This window comes from Hemitrygon akajei, chromosome 7 (genome assembly GCF_048418815.1).
Source record: "Hemitrygon akajei chromosome 7, sHemAka1.3, whole genome shotgun sequence".
Taxonomy (NCBI): Eukaryota; Metazoa; Chordata; class Chondrichthyes; order Myliobatiformes; family Dasyatidae; genus Hemitrygon; species Hemitrygon akajei.
Window position 1 is genome coordinate 126,889,148 of NC_133130.1, and position 22,653 is coordinate 126,911,800.

At 42.7% G+C, this 22,653-nt stretch overlaps 2 protein-coding genes across 5 annotated transcripts in view; one reads left to right on the forward strand and one right to left on the reverse strand.

Annotated features, from left to right (window-relative positions):
- The window catches only part of pgam5 (PGAM family member 5, serine/threonine protein phosphatase, mitochondrial), a 100,446-nt gene that overhangs the window by 61,961 nt on the left and 15,832 nt on the right, over positions 1 to 22,653 (forward strand). The gene's annotated exons all lie outside the window — the stretch shown is intronic.
- ankle2 (ankyrin repeat and LEM domain containing 2) overlaps positions 1 to 22,653 on the reverse strand; it is a 112,295-nt gene that overhangs the window by 26,662 nt on the left and 62,980 nt on the right. For all 4 annotated transcript variants that reach the window (XR_012099694.1, XM_073051913.1, XM_073051912.1 and 1 more), the window contains exons 5-10: positions 21,156 to 21,344; positions 17,767 to 17,889; positions 17,607 to 17,673; positions 9,315 to 9,496; positions 7,887 to 7,984; positions 4,835 to 5,028 (exon numbers count right to left, since the gene is read on the reverse strand). Coding sequence is in view for 3 of the 4 variants with exons in the window: in XM_073051913.1 (XP_072908014.1) it covers positions 4,835 to 5,028; positions 7,887 to 7,984; positions 9,315 to 9,496; positions 17,607 to 17,673; positions 17,767 to 17,889; positions 21,156 to 21,344 (853 nt within the window). In the remaining variant the exon portion in view is untranslated. The remainder of the gene's footprint in view (positions 1 to 4,834; positions 5,029 to 7,886; positions 7,985 to 9,314; positions 9,497 to 17,606; positions 17,674 to 17,766; positions 17,890 to 21,155; positions 21,345 to 22,653) is intronic.

Below are 22,653 nucleotides of genomic sequence, written 5' to 3' on the forward strand. Positions count from 1 at the left end.
GGTATATTTAAACTGGAGGCTGATAGGATCTTGATTAGTCAGAGTGTCAAAGGTTAAGCGAAGAAGACAGAAGAATGGGGCTGAGAGGCCTTATTCAGTTTCTCTGTTGTAGCATGAATGATATAATATTCACCTTGTTAGCAACTTCTCCTCATAGAAGGGTATCCTTTTAGAACAGAGATGAGAAGGAATTTCTTCAGCCAGAGAGTGGTGAATCTGTGGAATTTGATGTCAAAAGCGGTTGTGGAGGCCAAGTCATTGGGGATATTAAGGCAGAGGTTGACAGGTGCTTGACTGGTCAGGGCATGAAGACATACAGGGAGAAGGCAAGGGAATGAGGCCCAGAGGAATAATGGATCAGACATGATGAAATGGCAGAGTAGGCAAATGGCCTAATTCTGATCCTAAATCTTATGTTCTTATGATTTTATAACAAATCTACCAGCACCTAGGGTTAGCCTGAGAAACCATTGCTGCTACCCTCTATGCCAATTTTAGGTAAGGAGATCAGTGCTGTGCACATTCATCCATGTGCAATGTCACCAAGGCTCTATATAAATGCAGTAAAACAACTTCATTTCAGTAATGAAGATAAAGATGACCTTTATATGTACAATGAACCGTGCTGTGAGATGCGCCGGTTGCATCAAAGACCAACAAAGTCTGAGGATATGCTGGGGCAGCCCGCAGGTGGTGCCACACTTCCATCAGCGACATAGCATGCCCACAACTTACTAACCCTGACCTGTGCGCATTTGGAATGTGCGTGCCAACTGGAGCACCCAGAGGAAACCCACAAGGTCACAGAGGGAACGTACAAACTCAGACAGCAGCAGGGAATGAATATGGGCTGCTGGCACTATAGTTCAAGTGTAACTGTCATTCAACCCTACCCACGGATACAGCCCAACAAAAGAGTGCTCCTCCAGGGCCAAGGTGCAAAGCACAGTACCAACAGACACACACAGCACATATAGTTACGAGAGCTGAAAAACATAGTCAAATAGTAAGAGTTAAGCATTATGCTAACCGTTATGCTACATACTGCCCCTTTACCTTCTAATCACTTGCTGTATCTGCAGGTTGGTGTTCAATGACTGGTCTACGAAAGCATTCAAATTCCTTTGATGACTAATTTTTTAAAAAAATACTCTACCTTTCCATTTTTTGTATTAAGTCACATTTTCTTACTGTATCTGTATCCCTTTGAAACTTCTTTCTGTCCTCCTCAATCTGATCTTGATTGTAGGTAGGGAAAACAAGTGATTGGCACAACACAATCAAAATGCTGCAGGAACTCAGCAGGTCAGGCAGCATCCATGGAGGGAAATGAACATTCACAGTTTCTGGCCGAGACTCTACCTGAATTGCTGAGATTCCTGCAGCATTTTCTGTGTGTTGCTCAGGATTTCCAGCTTCTGCAGAACCTCTTAGTCATAGAAAAGTACTGCACAGAAACAGGCCCTTTGGTCTATCGAGTCCTCCAGACCCAGCAACAACCTTGCAAACTTTCTGTCTTTCAACCTTGTTTACATCTTTCCTGTAGTTAGGTGACCAAAACTGAACACGATACTCCAAATTAGGCCTCACCAATGTCTTATACAACTTCAACATAACATCCCATCTCCTGTACTCAATACATTGATTTATGAAACTTTCTTTATGATCCTATCTACTGTGATGTCACTTTCAACAAATTACGGATCTGTATTCCCAGATCCCTCTGTTCTACCACACTCCTCAGTGCCCTGCCGTTCACTGTGTAAACCCGACCCTGGTTGGCGCTACCAAAGTGCAACACCTTGCACTAAATTCCATCTGCAATTTTTCAGTCCATCTTTCCAGCTGGTCCAGATCCTGCTGCAAGTCTTCCTCATTGTCCACTAACACCCCCAATCTTGGCGTCATCTGCAAATTTGCTGATCCACTTAAGGACATTATCATCCAGATCCAGATACTGATGACAAACAACAGACCCAGCACTGCATTAGTCACAGGCCTCCAGCTACCACCATTCTCTGGTTTCTCCCGCAAAAGCAAAGTCTAATCCAACTTACTGTCTCACTTAAAATGCCAAGCGACAGAACTTTGTGTTTGGAGATAGAACAGTGAGTAGCATCAGCCACATCACTAGTATAGACTGTAAATTACTGCTTTCCAAGCACCCATTTCCCCATACACTACTCGTCACAGCCCGTCTGTTCTTTGACCAATAACTAATCCTCAGTCCATGCCAATAATTCAACCCCAGCTCCACTGTTGGGCTGTCAGTAATCAGAGTGATGCATGGAATTTTAAAGCAATGGTGAAAAGATTGGTTGCACAAGATTTGAAATTTAAACAAAGGGCTGTTTATCATGAGAACAACCTTTTGCATATTCTGAGCAATTGGAACATTTGAGTATTGCAATACAAATAGCTAATGAGATGGGGATTATATCATTTACAATTTTATAATCTGCACTGGGGATTACAAAGAACATTAGCGTAATGTAGTAAAATTAAATCAGCTAATGTAGAATTAAGGCTGACACTGGGGACACAGTATTAGCCAAACATCTTTGCCACCTCCCCGCATACACAACTATTCAGAGTCATAGAAAAGTACAGCACAGAAACAGGCTCCTCAGCCCATCTAGTCCATGTTGAATCATTTAGACTGCCCACTCTCATCAACCTGGAGCAGAACCATAGCCCTCCATACCCCTCCCATCCAAGTAAGCACCCAAACTTCTCTTAAACATTGAAACTGATCTCACCCTCATAACCCTCTGAATGAGGAAGTTTCCCCTCATGATCTAATAGAAACATAGAAATCCTACAGCACAATACAGGCCCTTCAGCTCACAAAGCTGTGCCGAACATGTCCTTAGTGATAAATTACCCAGGGTTACCCACAGCCCTCTATTTTTCTGAACTCTATATACCTACACAGGAGTCTCTTAAAAGACCCTATCGCTTCCACCTCCACCACCATCACCAGCAGCCCATTCCACGCACTCACCACTCTCTGCGTAAAAAACTTACCCGACATCTCCTCTGTACCTACTTCCAAGCACCTTAAAACTGCCAGCCATTTCAGCCCTGGGAAAAAGCCTGACTACGTTTTCTCCTTAAACTTTTCACCCTTAACCCATTACCTCGAATTGTAGCACACCTAACATCAGCTGAAAAAGCCTGCCTGCATTTACCCTGTCTACCCTTATAATTTTGTATAGCTCTATCAAATCTCCCCCCAATCCTCTACATCCTAAAGAATAAAGTTCTAACCCATTTAATCTTTTCTTATAACTCAGGTCCTCCAGACCGGGCAACATCCTTGTAAATGTTCTCTGTAACCTTTCAACCTTATTTACATTTTTCCTGTGGGTAGGTGACCAAAACTACACACAATACAAATTAGGCCTCACCAATGTCTTATTCAACTTCAATGTAACATCCCGTCTCCTGTACTCAATACTTTATGAAGCTCAATGTGCCAAAAGCTTTCTTTACAACCCCATCTACCTGCGCTGCCACTATCAATGAATTATGGACCTGTATTCTCAGACCCCTTTGTTCTACCACACTCCTCAGTGCCCTACAGTTCATGTCATAATAACAGTGAAAAAATTTGCAGTTTCTCTACTCCAAAGTTTGAAGTTCTGGTGCGGATTTACCACATATAATCCACACTGACAGAGCTTTGAAGCTTTTACCAGCAGTGACAATGTGAGATGTGCTGTTTTTAAATGATTGGCTGACCTTCTAAAGGACAGGAACTGTGCTCTCTCTTTGTCCTACTTGAACAATTCATAACTGATTAAACTTGGGCTGCTGGGTGGAGATATTCCCACTGCATTCAAGTTGATCGCAATGTGTGCTACTCTCTCACTGTGCAATGTTGCTGCAGCTTCTAATGCACTGAACACAACTATGTCATGTGGCTACCAGCTAACATACTGGGCTATTAATAATGTATAACTTTTTAAACTATGGAGGAATTAATATATGGAAGAAAATGTCAAACTCAAATAGGTCAAGAACAGTGAAAGCAGACAGACCAATTGTCTTTGCTCTTGCCATGAGGTCAAAGGAATGGAGGCTGCCATTTTGTGAAGCTGCTTTACATCCTCCATTTTGTGAACTGGAGTTGCTTGGATTTTGGTGTTTTAAAGTAGACACCGTGATGCTCCAGGTAATCTGTTGGACAGGAGCTTATTTCCAAATAAGAAGTTATCTGTGAGGTGTTTTTGTTTATGCAGGTTTGTGAATGGTGGGCTCTGTGTCTGCCAAGTGATTCAAACTGATTACTGGTATGGTAACTGATTTAAAACAAACAGACATAAAGAGCCATAAGTTACCAGTTGTCACTTGTAGAAGAGGGCAATAATTGGGTGCTGGCTTGGGTAAGAGCCAATAAGGTCAGTCAGATGACCCATTCCCAATAACATTTAAATGCAACATTTGAACTGGTAAAGAATGAATATAAAAGCAGAGGTTTCAAATAAAAAGTAGTGACAACTTCAAAGATTCACCATCACAACGAAGAATCCCCACACCAAGTGCTGGGAGGAGGAGGATTGATCGTCTGGCCAACAGGCAATCCCCTTTCTTGGTGTTAAAAATAAAGGGTACAAAGAGAACAGAAGGATTCATCCTTTAAGTTGTTGGCCCAGGGTGAATATAGTTATATTACTGTTTGTGGGAAGACAAATAAGTGCCAGCTTCAATTAATTTAGAGTTGTATGGTGAGTTTCCTAACCAGGATCCATTGATGAATAGTCAACATATCATCCTAAGAAACAACACTAAGTTGATTCTTTCGCTGTGCAATATATATCTTGGTACTTACCACTTGATGGAGAACTTTTGAATCTATTACAGATATAGATGTCTCCTCCCTCCTGTTCAGATCTTCTAGTCGATTCTTTTTTGCTCAAATATTCTTCAACTTTTCTGATTCCTTCTGGTGTTGCAAGGTCAATAAAACAGCCAAGAAATTCCCAGTATTCGGCCCATGGATGCCCCATTTCATGAGCTAAATCCCTGAAATGAGAAGTTACTGCATTGCACATGTGCTCACGGAATGAAACATGAAAGAATTTAAAAAACTTTTTCAAAAAGAATATATCCTTCTGTAGCTGACTGTCTGTTATTTAAATGGCAATAAAGGAGACAGAAATGAGTTATAAGCATAGAAGACAGGGCCATGGTTGAAGGGACTTATTTGAGCTGGAGGTCTGTAATCAGTTGTGTTCCACAGTAATCTATACTGGGACCTCCGATATTTGTGATGTATATACATGACCTGGATAAAAATGTAGATGAGTGGGTTAGTAAGTTTGTGGATGATACCAAGATTGGTGGAGTCCTGGATAGTGCAGTAGGCCGGCAAAGAATACAGCACAATATAGATCAGTTGTATTTATGGGCAAAGAAATGGCAGATGGAGTTTAATCCAGATAAATGTGAGGTGTTGCACCTTGGTTGGGCAAATGCAAGGAGACAGTACACTATTAAGGGCAAGACCCTTAACAGTGTTGCTGAGCAGAGAGATCTTGGGGTCCAGGTTCATAGCTTCTTGAAAGTGGCTCCACGGATTGACAAGGTGGTTAAGAAGGCTTGCTTTTATAAGTCAAAAGTCAAGAGGTTATGTTGCAACTTTATACAACTCATCTGGAGTACTGCATACAGTTCTGGTCATCTCACTGTAGGAAGGGTGCTGAGGCTTTGGAGAAAGAGCAGAAGAGGTTTACCAGGATGCTGCCTGAATTAGAGAACATGTGCTATCATGAGAGGCTGGATAAACTCTAGTTGTTTTTTCTGAAGCAGTGGAGGCTGAGGGGAGATCTGATCAAGGTTTACAAGATTATGAGAGGCATAGATAGAGCAGATAAGAAGCATCTATTTCTCAGAGTTGAAATACCTAATACCAGAGGGCATGCATTGAAGGTGAGAGGGGGTAGGTTCAAGGGAGATGTGAGGGGCAAGTTTTCTACTTAAGAGTGGTGAATGCATGGAATACACTGTTGTTGGCAGAATACACTGTATGTTGGCAGACGCAAATACGTTAGAGGCTTTTAAGGGCCATTTGGATATGCACATGGACATGAGGAAGATAGAGGGATATGGACATGGTGTAGGTAGGAGTGATTAGTTTTCTGGGGTTTCTTGACTTACTTCTTAGCTGGTTTGGCAATACACTGTGGACTGAAGGGCCTGTTCCTGTGCTGTACTGTTCCATATTATGTTCAAAGACAAAGTATACATGTTGTACATGTATGTGTAATACAGGGGTTAATGTAGTATATCTGCAATCACATTAGGGAGTTGAACATGGCAAATAGCCCTCAATCTCTGAGCTCTTCACTCTCCTGATGGCTTCATTGCTGTCATACTTATTATTTAATATGTACTGCCATGATCTTTTGGATAACTCACCACAGTTTACTGCCTCTGTCTCTTTAAAAACATTAACTAAGACCATCATCTAAGAAAGGATGGCTGGCATTATAGAGCGTTTAAAGGAGGCTTAAGAAAATGATTTTGGGATTGAAAGGCTTGTCATGTGAAGGCTGTTTGATGGCTCTGGGCCTTTCCTTCCTGGAATTCAGAAGGGGGGGGGGGGGGGTGGATCTCATTGAAACCTGTCAAATGTTGTAAGGTCTCAATAAAGTGGGTATGGAGAGGATGATTCCTGCAGTGGGGGAGTCAAGAATCAGAGGACACAGCGTCAGAATAAGGGGACATCCATTTAGAACAGAGAGGAGGAGGATTTTTTTTAGTCAGAAAATCTGAGTCTGTGGAATCTGATGCCACAGGCGGCTGCAGAGGCCAAGTTATTGGGTATATTTAAGGCAGAGGTCGATAAGTTCTTGATTAGTCTGGGTATGAAGGTTTACAGGAAGGCGGCAGAACATTGGGGCTGAGAGGGAAATGGATCAGCCACAATGAAATGGTGGAGCAGTCGATGGGTCAAATGGCCTAATTCTGCTCCTACATCTTATGGTCTAACTACGTCAGGTTCATTGCAAGCATCAGTGGGCTAACTAGTGAGGGAATAACGCCCTGGCTTGACTGGAAACTAAATGTGCCAAGTGTGTAGGCATTGAAGCACTCTAAACAGAAGTCATCTCATTATGAAGTTTACTCTCTCTCTCGATAGAAAAAGAATTAAACATAAAACTTTAATAATTTTAGAAATAATTCATCTTACTTAGACAATGGTTTCACATTGACTCCTTGCAGACTCATGGTGTCATACAGTACTGTGCAGAAAGTCTTGGGCACATATATATAGCAAGGGTGCCTAAGACTTTAGTACAGGACTGTAGCAAATTTGTAAATCTGGTGAGAGCAAAGGATGTTGGGAAGGGCAAGGGTGCAGCGCCATGGGAGGGGTGTGGGACAGGTGGCAGAGGATAAGTGCCAGGGTTGGGATTGGGGGGGCACGGGTGCAGTCATACACACCCGAGACACCAGGCAAGGCAATTTGATTCCAAATAATTGGTTTATTGATCATTACAGAATGTGTCTCTGGTGCTTCCTGCTCTCTCCCCTTTTCCCAACCATGATTCCCCTTTCCCTGCCCCCTTTCCACTCCCAGTCCACAATAGAGACCCATATCAGAATCACTCACATGTCAGGAATTTTGTTTTTTTTTTGCAGCAGCAGCAGTACAGTGCAATACATATAATTATTACAGTACTGTGCACAAGTCTTAGGCAACCTAGTTATATAAGCGTCTAAGACTTCTGCGCAGTACTGTAGAGTCATGGAGCACTACAGCACAGAAAAAGACCTTCACCCCATCGATTCCTTGCCAAACTATTATTCTGCCTAGACCCAAGGACCTGAACCTGGACCACAGCCCCTACTACAATCCTTCACAGTGTTATCTTTACCTTCCAACTCGTTCATAACCTCGGTTCACATCTGCCTTTTTATATTGGCTTGTGTTCTCTCGGGATGGAGCTTTCCACACACGACGGAATTCACTTGCCTAATTTGACACAAAGGGGAACATTGCAAGAGTGTTGAATCTGCTTGGAACTAAATAAAAATTTCCCTACCCCTCAGTCCCCACATGAACCATTTATAAACGATGAAGGTTAGAGATCCGTGCTGGTATGATGTCCCTTCTTCAAACATGATGTTGCCTTTGAGGATTCCTTTCCTAAACCAGTCCTAATTATATTCATAGAGCACACCACAGAAACAGGCCGTTCAGCCCATTTAGTCAGTGCTAAACTGTTATTCCGCTTGATCCCATTGACCCACTCCTAGATCATAGTCATCCATAACCCTCCCATCCATGTACTTACCCGAATTGCTCTTAAACATTGTAATTGAACCCAAATCTCCACTTCTGCTGGCAGCTCATTCCACACTCTCTCAACCATCAGAGTGAAGAAGTTCCTCTTCATGTTCCCCTTAAACATTTCACCTATTACCCTTAACCCATTACCTATAGTTCTAATTTCACAATGGAAAAAGCCTGCTTGCATTTATCCCACCTATCTGTTGGTTGGGGGGGTCAACCATAGATGTGTCCTAGCTGTCTACCACTTCCGCTGGCAGCTTGTTCTACAACAGTGACATCCTGAGAGAAGATCTACCTTAGATTACCCTCAAGTATTTCACCTTTCATCCTTAACTCATGGCCTCTAGTACTAGTCTCACCTAACTCCAGTGGAAAAAGCCTGCTTGCCTACCTATACCCCTCACAATTTGCACACTGCTATCAAATCTCCCCTCATTCTCCCATGCTTCAAGAAATAAAGTCCTAACCTATTCAACCTTTCCCTATAACTCAGCTCCTCAAGACTCTGCAATATCCTTGTAAATTTTCTCTGAAGTCTTTCAGCCTTGTCATTTTTGTCATTTAACGATATAAAAGTACAGAGTCAAACAAGACACTTCCCTGAACCACAGTAGTACACGTAACACACAGTAACTTATAAAAGGATAAGATCTACAGATGAAGTACGCATAAACACACAAACTAAAGTGCATAAATTAATTATTGTAAGGTAGAAAACAGATTAACCAGTGACACTTCAATGCACTTCAGGAAACGTGCTGTAGGATAGGCGATCAGGACTGTACAGAATATTCAAAATTTGGTCTAACATCTTATTCACAAATGAGAAATAATTGCAAATGACTGGTGAACATCATGCAAAGAAGTTTATTTTGTATGGAAATCTTAGAGATACAATAACTTCTTGTAAGTATAGATGAAGATCTATAAAATCTCATGTGAACCCCCAAGTAGTATTTTGTTTGGTCAAAATGTATTTGAACGTGAGAAATGTAATTTTAAACATTACCTTGCAAGGGGACATGGGTCCTGCAAATGCCCTTACTGCCATAACTGGATCCTTGGGATTTCCAGAGTGCTTGTATAAAGATGTGCAGAGGAGCTTATCTGCTGGGTCAGGTGACCAGGGAGGACCAATGACAGGTGGAGATGAGTTCTCAAAATCTCTTAGCAATGGCACATAATATCGATCTGAAACAAAGCATTGACACGTCAGTCCTGACAACAGTAACAAACTGGACCTGTTGCAAGCTAGAGGAAGGCAGCTGAATTACTTATTTATTCAGAGACAAGACACAGTAAGAGGCCCTTCCAATCCAATAAGCCACGCTGCCCAATTACACCTATGTGACCAATTAACCCACTAACAGTTACGTCCTTCGAAGAAACCCACACGCTCAAGGGTAGAACCTACGAACTCTTTACAGACAGAAAATGGAAAACAGAAGAGGCAACATGGTTACCTTATGGTTACTTTGTAGATCCTCACTCAAATTAATGGGTCATTCATCTTTTTCGCAGTAAACCACCACTCTACTAAACGGCACACACTTGATCATTAAAAGCTGACAGAGAAACAGATGGAAATGTACACTGGAACGTGCAGAAATAGCACCACCTTCTGGGGAGACATCAGTATAACTGGATAGTATGAACCTTGTTAACATTTTGCTCATCACCGCGGTGGTGCTCTACATCAGGGGTTCCCAACCTTTTTTATACCATTAAGCAAGGGGTCATGGACCCCAGCTTGGGAACTCCTGCTCCAACTGATCACACAGTCATACAGCAAAGTAGTAGGCAATTTCTACTTGACCATCAACAGTTCCTTTTAATATCAGAGAACGTATGCAGTATACAACCTGAATTTCTTTCTCTTCAGAAAAACAGAAGAATGAATGACAGCAAAATGTTAGAACCCCAAAGCCCCCCCTCCCACACACAAGCAGCAGCAAAGCATCAACTTGCCCCCACCACTTATTTCAGCAAAAAGCATTAACACCCTCGACCAAGCAACAGGGAAGTCCCAAAAGGGAGAATGTGACAATTATACATGCCACAAGCTCTCTCTCCCCAACAAGGGATAGAGAGGTGTTGTTGGGCCTTTTCCACAGTGGGAAGGGAGACCAAAAGAACAACTTGCTGATTATGACATTACAGTCTGCTGTGATGCTTTCAAATAGAGAGATGGAAAGACAGGGACACAGCCAGACACAGAGAGAAACAGAGGGGTGCAGAAAGACAGTGACACAGAGACACGGGGGGGGGGGGGGGGGGGGGAGAAGAGATGTGAGGGGAGAGACCGGGGGAGACGGGGAGAGACAGAGGCACATCGCCCAAGTACAGAGGCCTCCACAGAACTACGAGATTAAAGCTTCCATTGTTCACCAATTAAGCAACAAGGGAAATTGAAACGCCCGCTGCCTGCCTCTTTATCACCGTTGAGATTGCTCTGCTACAGAGAGGGGAGAATGCCTTTTTATCATTGGTGAGATCTCTCTACAAGGAGAGGGGAGACTGCATTTTTATCGCTGGTGTGATCTCTCTGCACAGAGACTGCTTTTTTATCGCTGGTGCGATCACTCTGTACGGAGAGGGGAGACTGGTTTCTGTTGCTGGTGTGATTGCTCTGCAAGGAGAGGGGAGATGGCCTTTATATTGCTGGGGAAATCGCTCTGCATGGAGAGGGGAGACTACCTTTTTAATGACTGGCGAGATCACTCTGCTACGGAGAGGGAGAATGTTGCCCAGGTTTTCTGTGCTTTAGATGTGGACTTGAACTGCAGACTTTTTTCAGTCCCATGGTTTTTTTGCATTCTGTGTTTTTCACCCGATCTTTCTAGCTTTTTTGTGTGGGGAAGGGGTCGATATGCCTGTTCCGTTTTTGTTTGTTTTTTGTGCAGAGAGGAAGGATTTGGGGGTTGATTATTGTGCTGCCTTTTTTTTTTGGTTTCATGGCTACCCAGAGAAGAATTTCAGAGTTGCATAGTTTGATAATAAATGAACATTTGAACCTATTTTTTTTAAAAAAATAGTCATAAAACCTTTACAGGTTCAGTAATAGGCTCCAGGGAGGGAACCTGCCAACATTTGCTACGATCTGCTCCATCTATGTTCCTTATAATTTTGTACAGCTTTATCATGCCTCCCATTGGTCTTCTCAGCTCCAAGTAAAAAAATGCCTAAATTCATAACTGAGAAACTCCTTCCTAGGCAACATACTGGTGAATCTTCAACACACAACCACACTCACTTCTCAAAAAGTGGAGAAAGAAATAACTTGGGTGGGACGGTAGCATGAGTTGTCATTCCTCTCCTCATCGGCGACAACCTTATCAGTTCTTTAGCATTTGTCTGCTTTTTATGAAGCTGAGTTGCTAGCTCGATACTCAATCCAGTGCAGATAGAAAGCGTGCAAGGAGCTGGCCAGAGTCGAACCAGGGACCATTCGCCTCGTATCTGGTGTGGATGCCACTGCACCACCGGCTGGCAAACACAAGTGAGTGAGGCCCTCACTAGTTGGGCCCGACCCTGGATGTTGCACCCTAGACAAGACAGAACGATATGGAGAGCTAGCTGGTGCCCATCCAGCAGGCTCCTCCTCTCTGTGCAGCTGATGAATCCAAAGAACTGCAGAGACTGATACAGCTTGACATCAGTGACGTCACAGGAGTCGCCAGTCAGCAATGAACTCAACATAGGCAATCTAGCTCCGGAATTTTCCTCTGGGTTTACTCCTGAAGCCTTCTCCAAGGCAGCAAAGGTTTGAGAATGGAACACGCACAACACACTGGAAGAACTCAGCAGGTTGGGCAGCATCCGTGGAAATGAACAGTCAACTTTTGGGGCCGAGACCCTTCGTCAGGACTGAAGAGGGAGAGGGCAGGGGCCCTATAAAGAAGGTGGGGGGGGGGGGGAGGGTGGGACGGAGAAGGCTGGTAGGTGCCAGGTGAAAAACCAGTAAGGGGACAGATCAAGGGGTGGGGCAGGGGAAAGCACTATGGGTAGTAGGAGGCGGAACCATGAGGGAGGTGATAGGCAGCTGGAGGAGGAGGCAGAGTGAAACTGGGATGGGGGAAGGGAGGGGGAGGGAATTACCGTAAGTTGGAGAATTCGATGTTCATGCCAAGGGGCTGGAGACTACCCAGACGGTATGAGGTGTTGCTCCTCCGATCTGAGTTTGGCCTCATCATGGCAGTAGAGGAGGCCATGTATGGACATATCCAAATGAGAATGTGAAGCAGAGTTGAAGTGGAAGAAAGAGGACATATGAGATGTTTTCCTTCTCCCAGATGAGCTGCCAAGCCCCATCTGCCTGAAGTGACTGTTTTTAAGGTGCCAGTAACCCACCTTTGCCCCTTCTCCTATCAGTAAAATCTGCCCTGCCGGGATTAGTAGCTAAATAAAAAGTGAAGGCCAAGAGCTAGACTTGGTTGCCTGAAGCTATTCAAGATGCACGCTGTAGGGAGCATTTAATTCGTAGCTTGAGGAGCTTCCCCACCGAACTCAACCCCTCCATGCATGGCAGCAAAAGACCTTTCCTGAGGTTCTTCCCCACACAGCCACAGGTGGCATCGAGTTTCAGCCTGATATGGCAACACCAATGCCTTTGAACAGAAAATTCAAAGTAGTGGGTTGGGCCCAGTACACCAAAGGGGAAAGCCTTCCCCACATTGAACACATCTACATGAAACGCTGTCATGGGAAAGCAGCACCCATCATCAGAGATCCTCACCACCCAGGCCATACTCTCTTCTCAGGTAGAAAGTACAAGAGCCTCAGGACTAGGTTCAAGAAGAGTTACTACCCCTCAACCATCAGGCTTTTGAATAGAAGGTGATAACTAAACTCATTTGCCCAATCGATGAAATGTTCCTACAACTAATGATCTCACTTTTAACGACAATCTCATTATCTCATGTTCTCGTTATATATTGCCATTTACTTATGTTTGCATTTGCAGTTTGTTGTCTTCTGCACTCTGGTTGATCTTTCACTGATCCCGTTACAATTACTGTTCTATAGATTTGCTGAGTATGCCCACAGGAAATTGAATCTCAGGGTTATATATGGTGACATTTGACAGTGTAGTCCTCAGCATGTCTTCCTGCTGTGCGGAATGTGCCAACTGGTACCATCCCCTTACACACCTCTCGCTGTGCTGGAAGACCCAACACGTTTTGGGGGTCCTTCACCAAACTGATGACCTTCCAGTAACATTGGATGCCTGCCTCAGTGTTTGTCCCTTGGAAGCAGCAGCCAGTGGATGAGAGAGCTGTCTTTTTACTGAACTGGGTCTGTCTCCATACCCTCTTAGTGAATCCAGAGTTGCCAAATGGTGGGGGACTGCTTCTTCCCTATCTCAGTCACTCCAGGGCAGTGTGCACTGGGATGGTACTTCACCTGTCCGGGAAGGATCTGACTGGCAGGGTCTAGTCCCTCTTCCTGCCAGCCAAGCAAGGTCTCAGTGCATGTTGAAGAGTCCTGAAATGAGGCACCCTGCCAGATGATTTGGACTGTTTGGTTAAGGGAAGCACACCACAGAGTCCCTGTCCTGCACCAACGACAGGCTGTTTCATGCTCAACACGTACAACACGCTGGAGGAACTCAGCAGGTCGGGCAGCATCCGTGGAAACAACATGTTTCATGCTGACCACTGCCAGATGGATGTGTTTCAGAATACAGAACAGTGCAGGCCCTTTGGCCCAGGATGTTGTGCCTATCTTTTAATCTACTCCAAGGTTAATCTAACCCTTCCCTCCCACAAAGATTTCCAAGTTTCTTTAAACCAAGTGTTTGTCTAAGAGGCTCTTAAAAGTCCCTCATGTCTTTGCCTCTACCGCCACACCTAGCAGAACGTTCCATACACTCATTACTCTTCATGTGAAAAATACCACCCTCTGACACCCCCTATAATTTCCTCCAATGATCTTAAAAATATGCCTCCCACATTAGCTGTTTGCACCCAGGAAAAAAAAGTTTCTGGTTGCCCACTATATACACAGTACCATGCGAAGGTCTTAGGTACCCTAGCTATAAATACTATATGTGCCTAAGACTTTTGCACAATACTATAGTAATTTTATGTATTGCTACAACACAAAAAAACCCACAAATTTTATGATATGCGAGTGACGATAATTCTATTACGGGTCTGTGGACTGAGGGAGGGAAGGGGGAAGAGAGAGGGTAATTGTTTGGAATCAAATGACCTTGCCTGGAATCTCAGGGCTGGGTGTGTCTACACCTGCAACACACCCTTTGCCACTGGCACACCTTTTCTGTCACAGGTCCCACACCCTCCCGCGGCACTCCACCCTCGCTATTCTCAACATCCTTTCTTGCCGCCAAATTTACAAACTTGCTCTCTGCTCCACATTGATAAAGACAGTACTGTGCAAAAGCCTTAGGCACCTTAGCAATATATATATATATATGTATAGGTATATATACCTAAGACTTTTGCACAAGTGCTCTATGCCCCTTGGAAAACTTTTACATGCATGGTCACCACATTCAGTAGTGTCACCCTATAAGTTGTTTTTATACCATAGCACCACTGCCACTCTTTGCCTCCTGGAGTGATACACCTTACATATGCATTGGAATTGTATTGTGAATAGGAATCTAGTGAAGGATGCCATTTTTGGTCTCCATCACTCCTATGAACCAGAATCAAGTTAATCACCAGCTTATGTTGTGAAATTTGTTGTTTTTGCAGCAGCAGTACAATACACAATTGAAAAAATGTGAATGACAGTAAATATACATACATATAATAATTAAATAGAAATAAAAAAAAGTAGTGACATAGTGTTCATGGGTTCAATGTCCAACCAGAAATCGGATGGCAGAGGAGAGGAAGCTGTTTCTAAGTCATTGAGCATGTGCCCTCAGGTTCCTGTACCTCTTTGTTAAAGGTAGGTAGCAATAAGAACAAAACATGACCTGGGTGATGGATGCCACCCTTTTGGGGCATCGCTCCTTGAAGATGTCCTGGATATTACGGAGGCTAGTGCCCACGGTAGAGCTGACTATGTTTACAACGCTTTGCAGCTTACTTCAATTCTGTGCGTTAGTCCCCACATAGTGATGCAGCCAGTTAGAATCCTCTCACTGGTACAAATGTAGAAATCTGCAAGTGTCTATGGTGACATAGCAAATCTCCTCAAACTCCTGATGAGATATAGTTGCTGTCGTGCCTTCTTGGGAGCTGCATTTATATGTTGGGTTCAGGATAGATACTCACATATTGACATCCAGGAACCTGAAGTTGCTCACTCTTTCTACTTCTAATCTCTCAATGAGGACTGGTGAGGGTTCCCGTCTTACCTTTCTGAAATCCATAATCAGTTCTTTGGTTTTACTGATGCTGAGTGCAAGTTTGTTGGTGCAACACCACTCAACCAGCTGACATATCTTGTCACCACCAGAAATTCTTCCAACAATAGTTGTATTGTCGGCAAATATGTAGATGACATTTGAGCTGTGCCTAGCCACACAGTCATGGGTGTACAGTGGCATGCAAAAGTTTGGGCACCCCGGTCAAAATTTCTGTTACAGTGAATAGTTGAGTAGAAGATGAATTGATCTCCAAAACTCATGAAGTTAAAGATGGAACATTCTTTTCAACATTTTAAGCAAGATTAATGTATTATTTTTGTTTTGTACAATTTTAGAGTGAAAAAAGGAGCGCAATGCAAAAATTTGGGGACCAGAAGAGATTTGAGCTCTCAGATAACTTTACCAAGGTCTCAGACCTTAATTAGTTTGTTAGGTCTATGGCTTGCTCATGATCATCATTAGGAAAGGCCAGGTTATGCAAATTTCAAAGCTTTATAAATACTCTGACTCCTCAAACCTTGTCCCAACAATCAATAGCCATGGGCTCCTCTAAGCAGCTGCCAAGCACTCTGAAAATTAAAATAGCTGATGCCCACAAAGCAGGAGGAGGCTATAAGAAGATAGAAAAGCGTTTTCAGGTAGCCGTTTCCTCAGTTCGTAATGTAATTAAGTAATGGCAGTTAACAGGAACAGTGGAGGTCAAGTTGAGGTCTGGAAGACCAAGAAAACTTTCCAAGAGAACTGCTCGTAGGATTGCTAGAAAGGCAAATCAAAACCCCCGTTTGACTGCAAAAGACCTTCAGGAAGATTTAACAGACTCTGGAGTGGTGGAGCACTGTTCTACTGTGCAGTGACACCTGCACAAATATGACCTTCATGGAAGAGTCATCAGAAGAAAACCTTTTCTGCATCCCCACCAGAAAATTCAGCGTCAGTTTGCAAAGGAACATCTAAACAAGCCTGATGCATTTTGGAAACAAGTCCTGTGGACTGATGAAGTTAAAATAGAACTTTTTGGCCGCAATGAGCAAAGGTATGTTTGGAGAAAAAAAAGAGTGCAGAATTTCATAAAAAGAACACCTCTGCAACTGTTAAGCACGGGGCTGGATCGATCATTCTTTGGGCTTGTGTTGCAGCCAGTGACACTGGGAACATTTCACCAGTAGAGGGAAGAATGAATTCAATTAAATACCAGCAAATTCTGGAAGCAAACATCACACAGTCTGTTAAAAAGCTGAAGATGAAAAGAGGATGGCTTCTACAACAGGATAATGATCCTAAACACACCTCAAAATCCACAATAGACTACCTCAAGAGGCGCAAGCTGAAGGTTTTGTCATGGCCTTCACAGTCCCCAACCTAAACATCATCGAAAATCTGTGGATAGACTTCAAAAGAGCAGTGCATGCAAGACGGCCCAAGAATCTCACAGAACTAGAAGCCTTTTGCAAGGAAGAATGGGTGAAAATCCCCCAACCATGAATTGAAAGACTCTTAGCTGGCTACAGAAAGCGTTTACAAGCTGTGATTCTTGTGAAAGGGGGTGTTACTAAGTACTGACCATGCAGGGTGCCCAAACTTTTGCTTCGGGCCCTTTTCCTTTTTTGTTATTTTGAAACTGTAAAAGATGGAAATAAAAAAGTAATCTTGCTTAAAATATTAAAGAAATGTGTCATCTTTAACTTCATGCCTTTTGGAAATCAGGTCATCTTTTACTCGCTTAGCTATTCACAGTAACAGAAATTTTGACCAGGGATGCCCAAACTTTTGCATGCCACTATATGTTGCTCTAGCAACTTGCATTCCTGCAAACCTCTAAAAGAATTCCATCACTTTAATGGGCCAAGTTAGTGAGAGTGTACATCCAGAGGCATCCAATTGAGGACACAAAGACTTTATTATTGCAATCACTGTTGATCACAGGCACAGACATTTGTTATCTCAACGGTGACTAACCTTGTAAATATTCTTTGATCTTGTCCTTTAGCCCTTCAGATACAGTGTTATTCCGTTCACAAATAACCTAAGAGCAAAATAGAAATGATCAAACCAGAGACAGACAATGAAATAAATGCTGAGCATTACTTTAGGAGCAAAACAAAACCTGAAACCTTACCTCCACAGGAGTAAACCCATATGCATTCTTCGAGGCTTTGCAGATCTCAGGATGAGAGCATAATACATTAACCACCTCCGCATGCCCAAACTTGCAGGCAAAGTGTAATGGCGTGTCAAAGCCCTGAAAATAAGACCAGAGAATGCTTGCAAGTTTATTTCCAATATTTGTTTCTGGAATGTGGATATTAGTGCTAACATTATTCTTCATCTTAAACTGACAAAAATGTGTCTACAATCACACATTAGTAAAGCTGGCAGATTTCTACCTTCAAGGCCACTACTGAACTAGTTAAAGTTTTATGACTACCTGGTAGTTCTGTGGTTACATATCATTAACTTACTGCCCATTACGTTGCTGGGATTTAGGGCAGCAATGAAGGTCCTCCGTCTCTGGTGGTGTTCAGGGCTTTCATCACCGTTCAGTAGCTTCCTCTTGGTTTCACTACTATCAGTCTCGCAAGTCCTGGTGCAGACTCATGACGTAGAAGGATACGTCATTGCCGTTTCCATTACAATTTTGTTTGACCGGTCAGGGTTGTTAGCCCTGAGCTGAACACCTGAACCTGGAGGACCGGTGAACCACTCTTAGTCTGGCATGGGTGACCCTTCCAAGAGCTCTCTGGGTCACTGAGTACACAAGCGTCTAAACCCTGCAACAAGGTTGTGGGCCTCTTGGAGGTCCTACCGTTCAGCTTTGGATTTACTTAATAACTTGATGGTGCCATGGTGGAACCTGGAAGCACGTCTCAGTAGGTTAACCACTATGAAACAGCATTCTTGCATATTCAAAACCTGGAAGTGAGTGTGGCTGATCAATAAATCCATTTTCAGTTTACAATATTTTTTGATTATTGATTTTAAATGGCTTTGTAGGATGAGCTATGGCTTTTCGTTTAATTAACTGAGCCGGTGTAGAACATTCCCCTGAGCATATTTACATATAAGCATGAACATGACAATTTGCTGTAAGGATGCAATTAATAGTGGGAAGACCCTTTTCTCCAGCTCTTAGGGTGAATGAAGGTGCATCCAAAATGGTGTCAGATTGGGAACTCTTGGAACTTGATGTAATAACACCCTCACCACTCAGGAAGAAGGTACAGAAGCTTTAAGTCCCACACTACCAGGTTCTTATTTTCCCTCGAACCATCAGGCTCTTGAACCAAAGGGGATAACTTCACTCACCCTATCACTGAATGATCCCACAACTTATAGACTCAACTTTCAAGGACTCTTCATCTTATGTTCTCGACATTTAATGCTTATTTATTTATTATTATTATTTCCCCTTTGTATTTTTGTACAGTTTACTTTCACAGTTGGTGCGGTCTTTCATTGATTCTATTATGGATTTATTGAGTATGCCCATAAGGAAATGAACCTCAGGGTTGCATATGGTGACATATGCATTTTGGTAATGAACTTACTTTGAACAAAGTAAAAGGCAGAGGCATGAAACGTCGAGGAGAACTTGGCAAGAAAGAAGCTCCAATGACAACACTGCTCTTTCCTATCCCATAAGTTTATGAAGTTGAAGGGCGTATCTAAGTGAGCTTGGTGAATGCATTGCTGAATAATATTGTGCAGTCATATTGTAGGGCATTGATCAAGAAGACTACTTTTTTCTCATTGGTATACAGCACTGAATACACTTTTTACTATGATATGACTCAATCCCCCAAAGCTAGAACTCTTCCAATCCATGGAAAAGTGCCTGTAATATTTATATGGACAGAGTCAAATTTGACCATAAGGTACAATAGGTAGATTGCTAACAGTCTTGGTGATATACAGCAGTTGAAAAATGACACCCTTGGGAAAAATTTTAAGTATGAATGACCTTAAATTAATTATATCTACTATTTTGGGAATTCAGAAAAAAAAGAAAATTTGCTTTAAACAAAGCTGTACAAGATCCAACCTTATGTTCCCATCAAGAGAGGTGGCAATGGGTGGGGCCGGCCAGCGAGGCTCTGATGGAGCTGTATCAGACAATCCCCTGTACAGTGAATACAACAGATTACAGGAACACCGATGGATAAGGAAGACAGGAGATCAATGGTCTGTGCTCCCCTGGGAGCTAAGGGCCCCCAAGAAGAAGAAAACTGTACATGATGCTTCTTCATTTAGTAAAGATTATCATTACCCAAGACATTTTTATGTTCTGATGGTAATGTCAATAGTCTTTTGTAATTAAATGAGCATAGAGGTTTATATAATTAGTTCCAAAATTGACATTTAATTCAGGGTTCACCAGGTAATCTGTGGACAGACAGAATCTGTGGACCTGTCAGTCCCACGACCACTACCATCTGGAAGGACGAGAACAGCAGATACCTGGGAACACCACCACTTGGAAATCCCCCTCCAAGACTCTCCCCATCTTGAAAACATATCGCCGATTCTTCATTGTCGCTGGGTCAAAATCATGGAATTCCCTCCCAAACAGCACTGTGGGTGTACCTACACCTCAGGGACTACAGCGGTTCAAGAAGGCAGCTCATCACCACCTTCTCAAGGGCAACTAAGTATGGGCAATAAATGCTGGCTTAGCTGGCGACGCCCACCTCCTGTAAATGAATAAATAAAAAAGACTTGGGTATGACAGGAAGTTCTTGCTTTTCATTTATGTTAATGTCCGCAACCGAGATAAAGAAGATTTATTAACACAAATAAGAATGCTAAACCAGGAGGCTGCAGGACATTGACAGGTTAGAGAGGTGGATACATGGCTGCCTGTTACACTTTGACACAAAGGTATGAAAAGAATACATTTCGGGTCCAGGTTTAGGTGGCAAATCCTTTATGTTTGGGTGGCAGGATGCACAAACGTCTCTACCAAAGGAGAAGCAGGTGCTTCCTTTCAGGCTGCTACATCAGGTACAAGAGCCTCAGGACTCGCGTCGCCAGGTTCAATATCAGGCTCTTGAACAAAACAGAATAACTTGCCCATCTACTGAGATGCTCACACAACCAATGAAGTCACTTTATTTGTCTTATTTCATGTTCTCGTTATTTATTACTATTTATTTATATTTGCAATTACCAGTTCGTTGCCTTCTGCACTCTGGCTGATCTTTCATTGATCCTGTTATAGTTACTATTCTACAGATTTACTGAGTATGCCCACAGGAAAATGAATCTCAGTGTTGCATGTAGCGGCATTTGTACTCTGATAATAAACTTTACTTTGAACTAACTCAGCATGACTACAAGATTGCATTGGAAGTAAAAGTCTTTTAGCGTTTAACTCAACTTTTAAGAGCCAATACTCCCAATTCAATGGAAACAAATTTAATCAGCCAGTGATTTCATTAATTAATATTCATTAATTACAATCAAAGAGGCTTTTGAAAGCCATTCATTGAGAGCAGCTGTAATACCAACCCGTTTATCAGGTGTGTTGAGATAAAGGTCAACGATGTATTTGATGCGTTTTTGCAGCATAACTTCATCATCATCTGGATACATAAGGAGCATAAATTCAGGACTCTCCAACGTCTCCAGCAGAAGCTGACAAATTTGTGGCTGATTCTCTTTGGCAGCCACATGCATAGCATTGTACCGACAACCTTCCTGCAATTTACAGAGAATCATTCGGTTACCATCAAGAATCATTTTTTTCTTTCCCCCACCATGCTTATAGCTATCATCTTACCAGTCACTGCAACATCTCCTTTCCCAGTACCATCTCAAATATACACCCTTTCCAAACCCAGGTCTTATCTGAGTATGCAGATACTAAAGAAACTTCTGAGCAGCCATCATCCTAAATTATACAAACCTGGCACCTTTGCTTCAAAACCTTATCCCTTTCTCAGGCATGCACACATTGCTACAGAGCTATGGAAAATGATTCACATTACCCCTGCCTCCCATCCAGAAAACAAGAGACTGAAAAGTGTATCAACACCCTGAAGGAAAAGCCTTCCCTTGTTACACAACATTCAGTAAACTCCATTAATTGGCAGATAGGCACTGGTGGTCCTCAAGAGGACCACAACCTTGTTGTAGGGTTTGGAGGCTTGCGTGCCTCAATGACCAGAGTGCTTTGTTGTCTGGAGTCAGGGTCTTGTGCTTTGCTCTTGGTGCAGTCACCCATGCTACACAGGTCAAAGAGTAGAGGCCAGAATATGGGTGATCCACTGGTTCTTCAGGTTTGGGGGTTCAGTTCAGGGCTAACAACCCTGACTGGGTCAAACAAAATTGTAACGGAAACAGCAATGAGGAATCCTTCTATATCTGTGTGAGATGTGTTACCCACCAGCAGCAATAGATATGAAATTGAGTCAGGTTTTTATAAATAAACAACGAAACTTATTAGCCTTTACTCAAAAACATTGAAAAGTAAACAAATGACTAACTTAAACAGAAGTTAACAGTGTTATGCGTATATAGTTATCAAACAGTCGAACTTAGAGACAATTCTTAGCAGATCTTACTCAAGCACAGTCTTAAGATGGTAGTTTAATGTCCATATGATTCATAAAGTAAGTTAGAAGAGACTTCCCAAACTAGTGATGAGCGATTCTTGAAAAAAAAGGCAAAATTGTTGACGCAGATCCCACCCCAGAAATGCCTTTTCCGAAGGGATCACAAAGAATAAGATTTCTCTAAGTAACTGACCTTTTGCCAGAGGTGGTCACCACACAACACCCGAGACCATGCAGGGGTTAACCAAAAGTGTGTGCCACAATTCACGTCAATCACTTCGAAACACACATAACACCGCTGATTTCTACCAAATTCTTTGGGTTCATAAGAAGCTGGTAATTCTTCACTCTCTCTCTCCTTCTACGATTACGTAACCACTGACTATGACTCCCCAACAAAACAACTACGTAACAAACTACGGTCTCCTCTTTTATACCGACTGGAACATGCC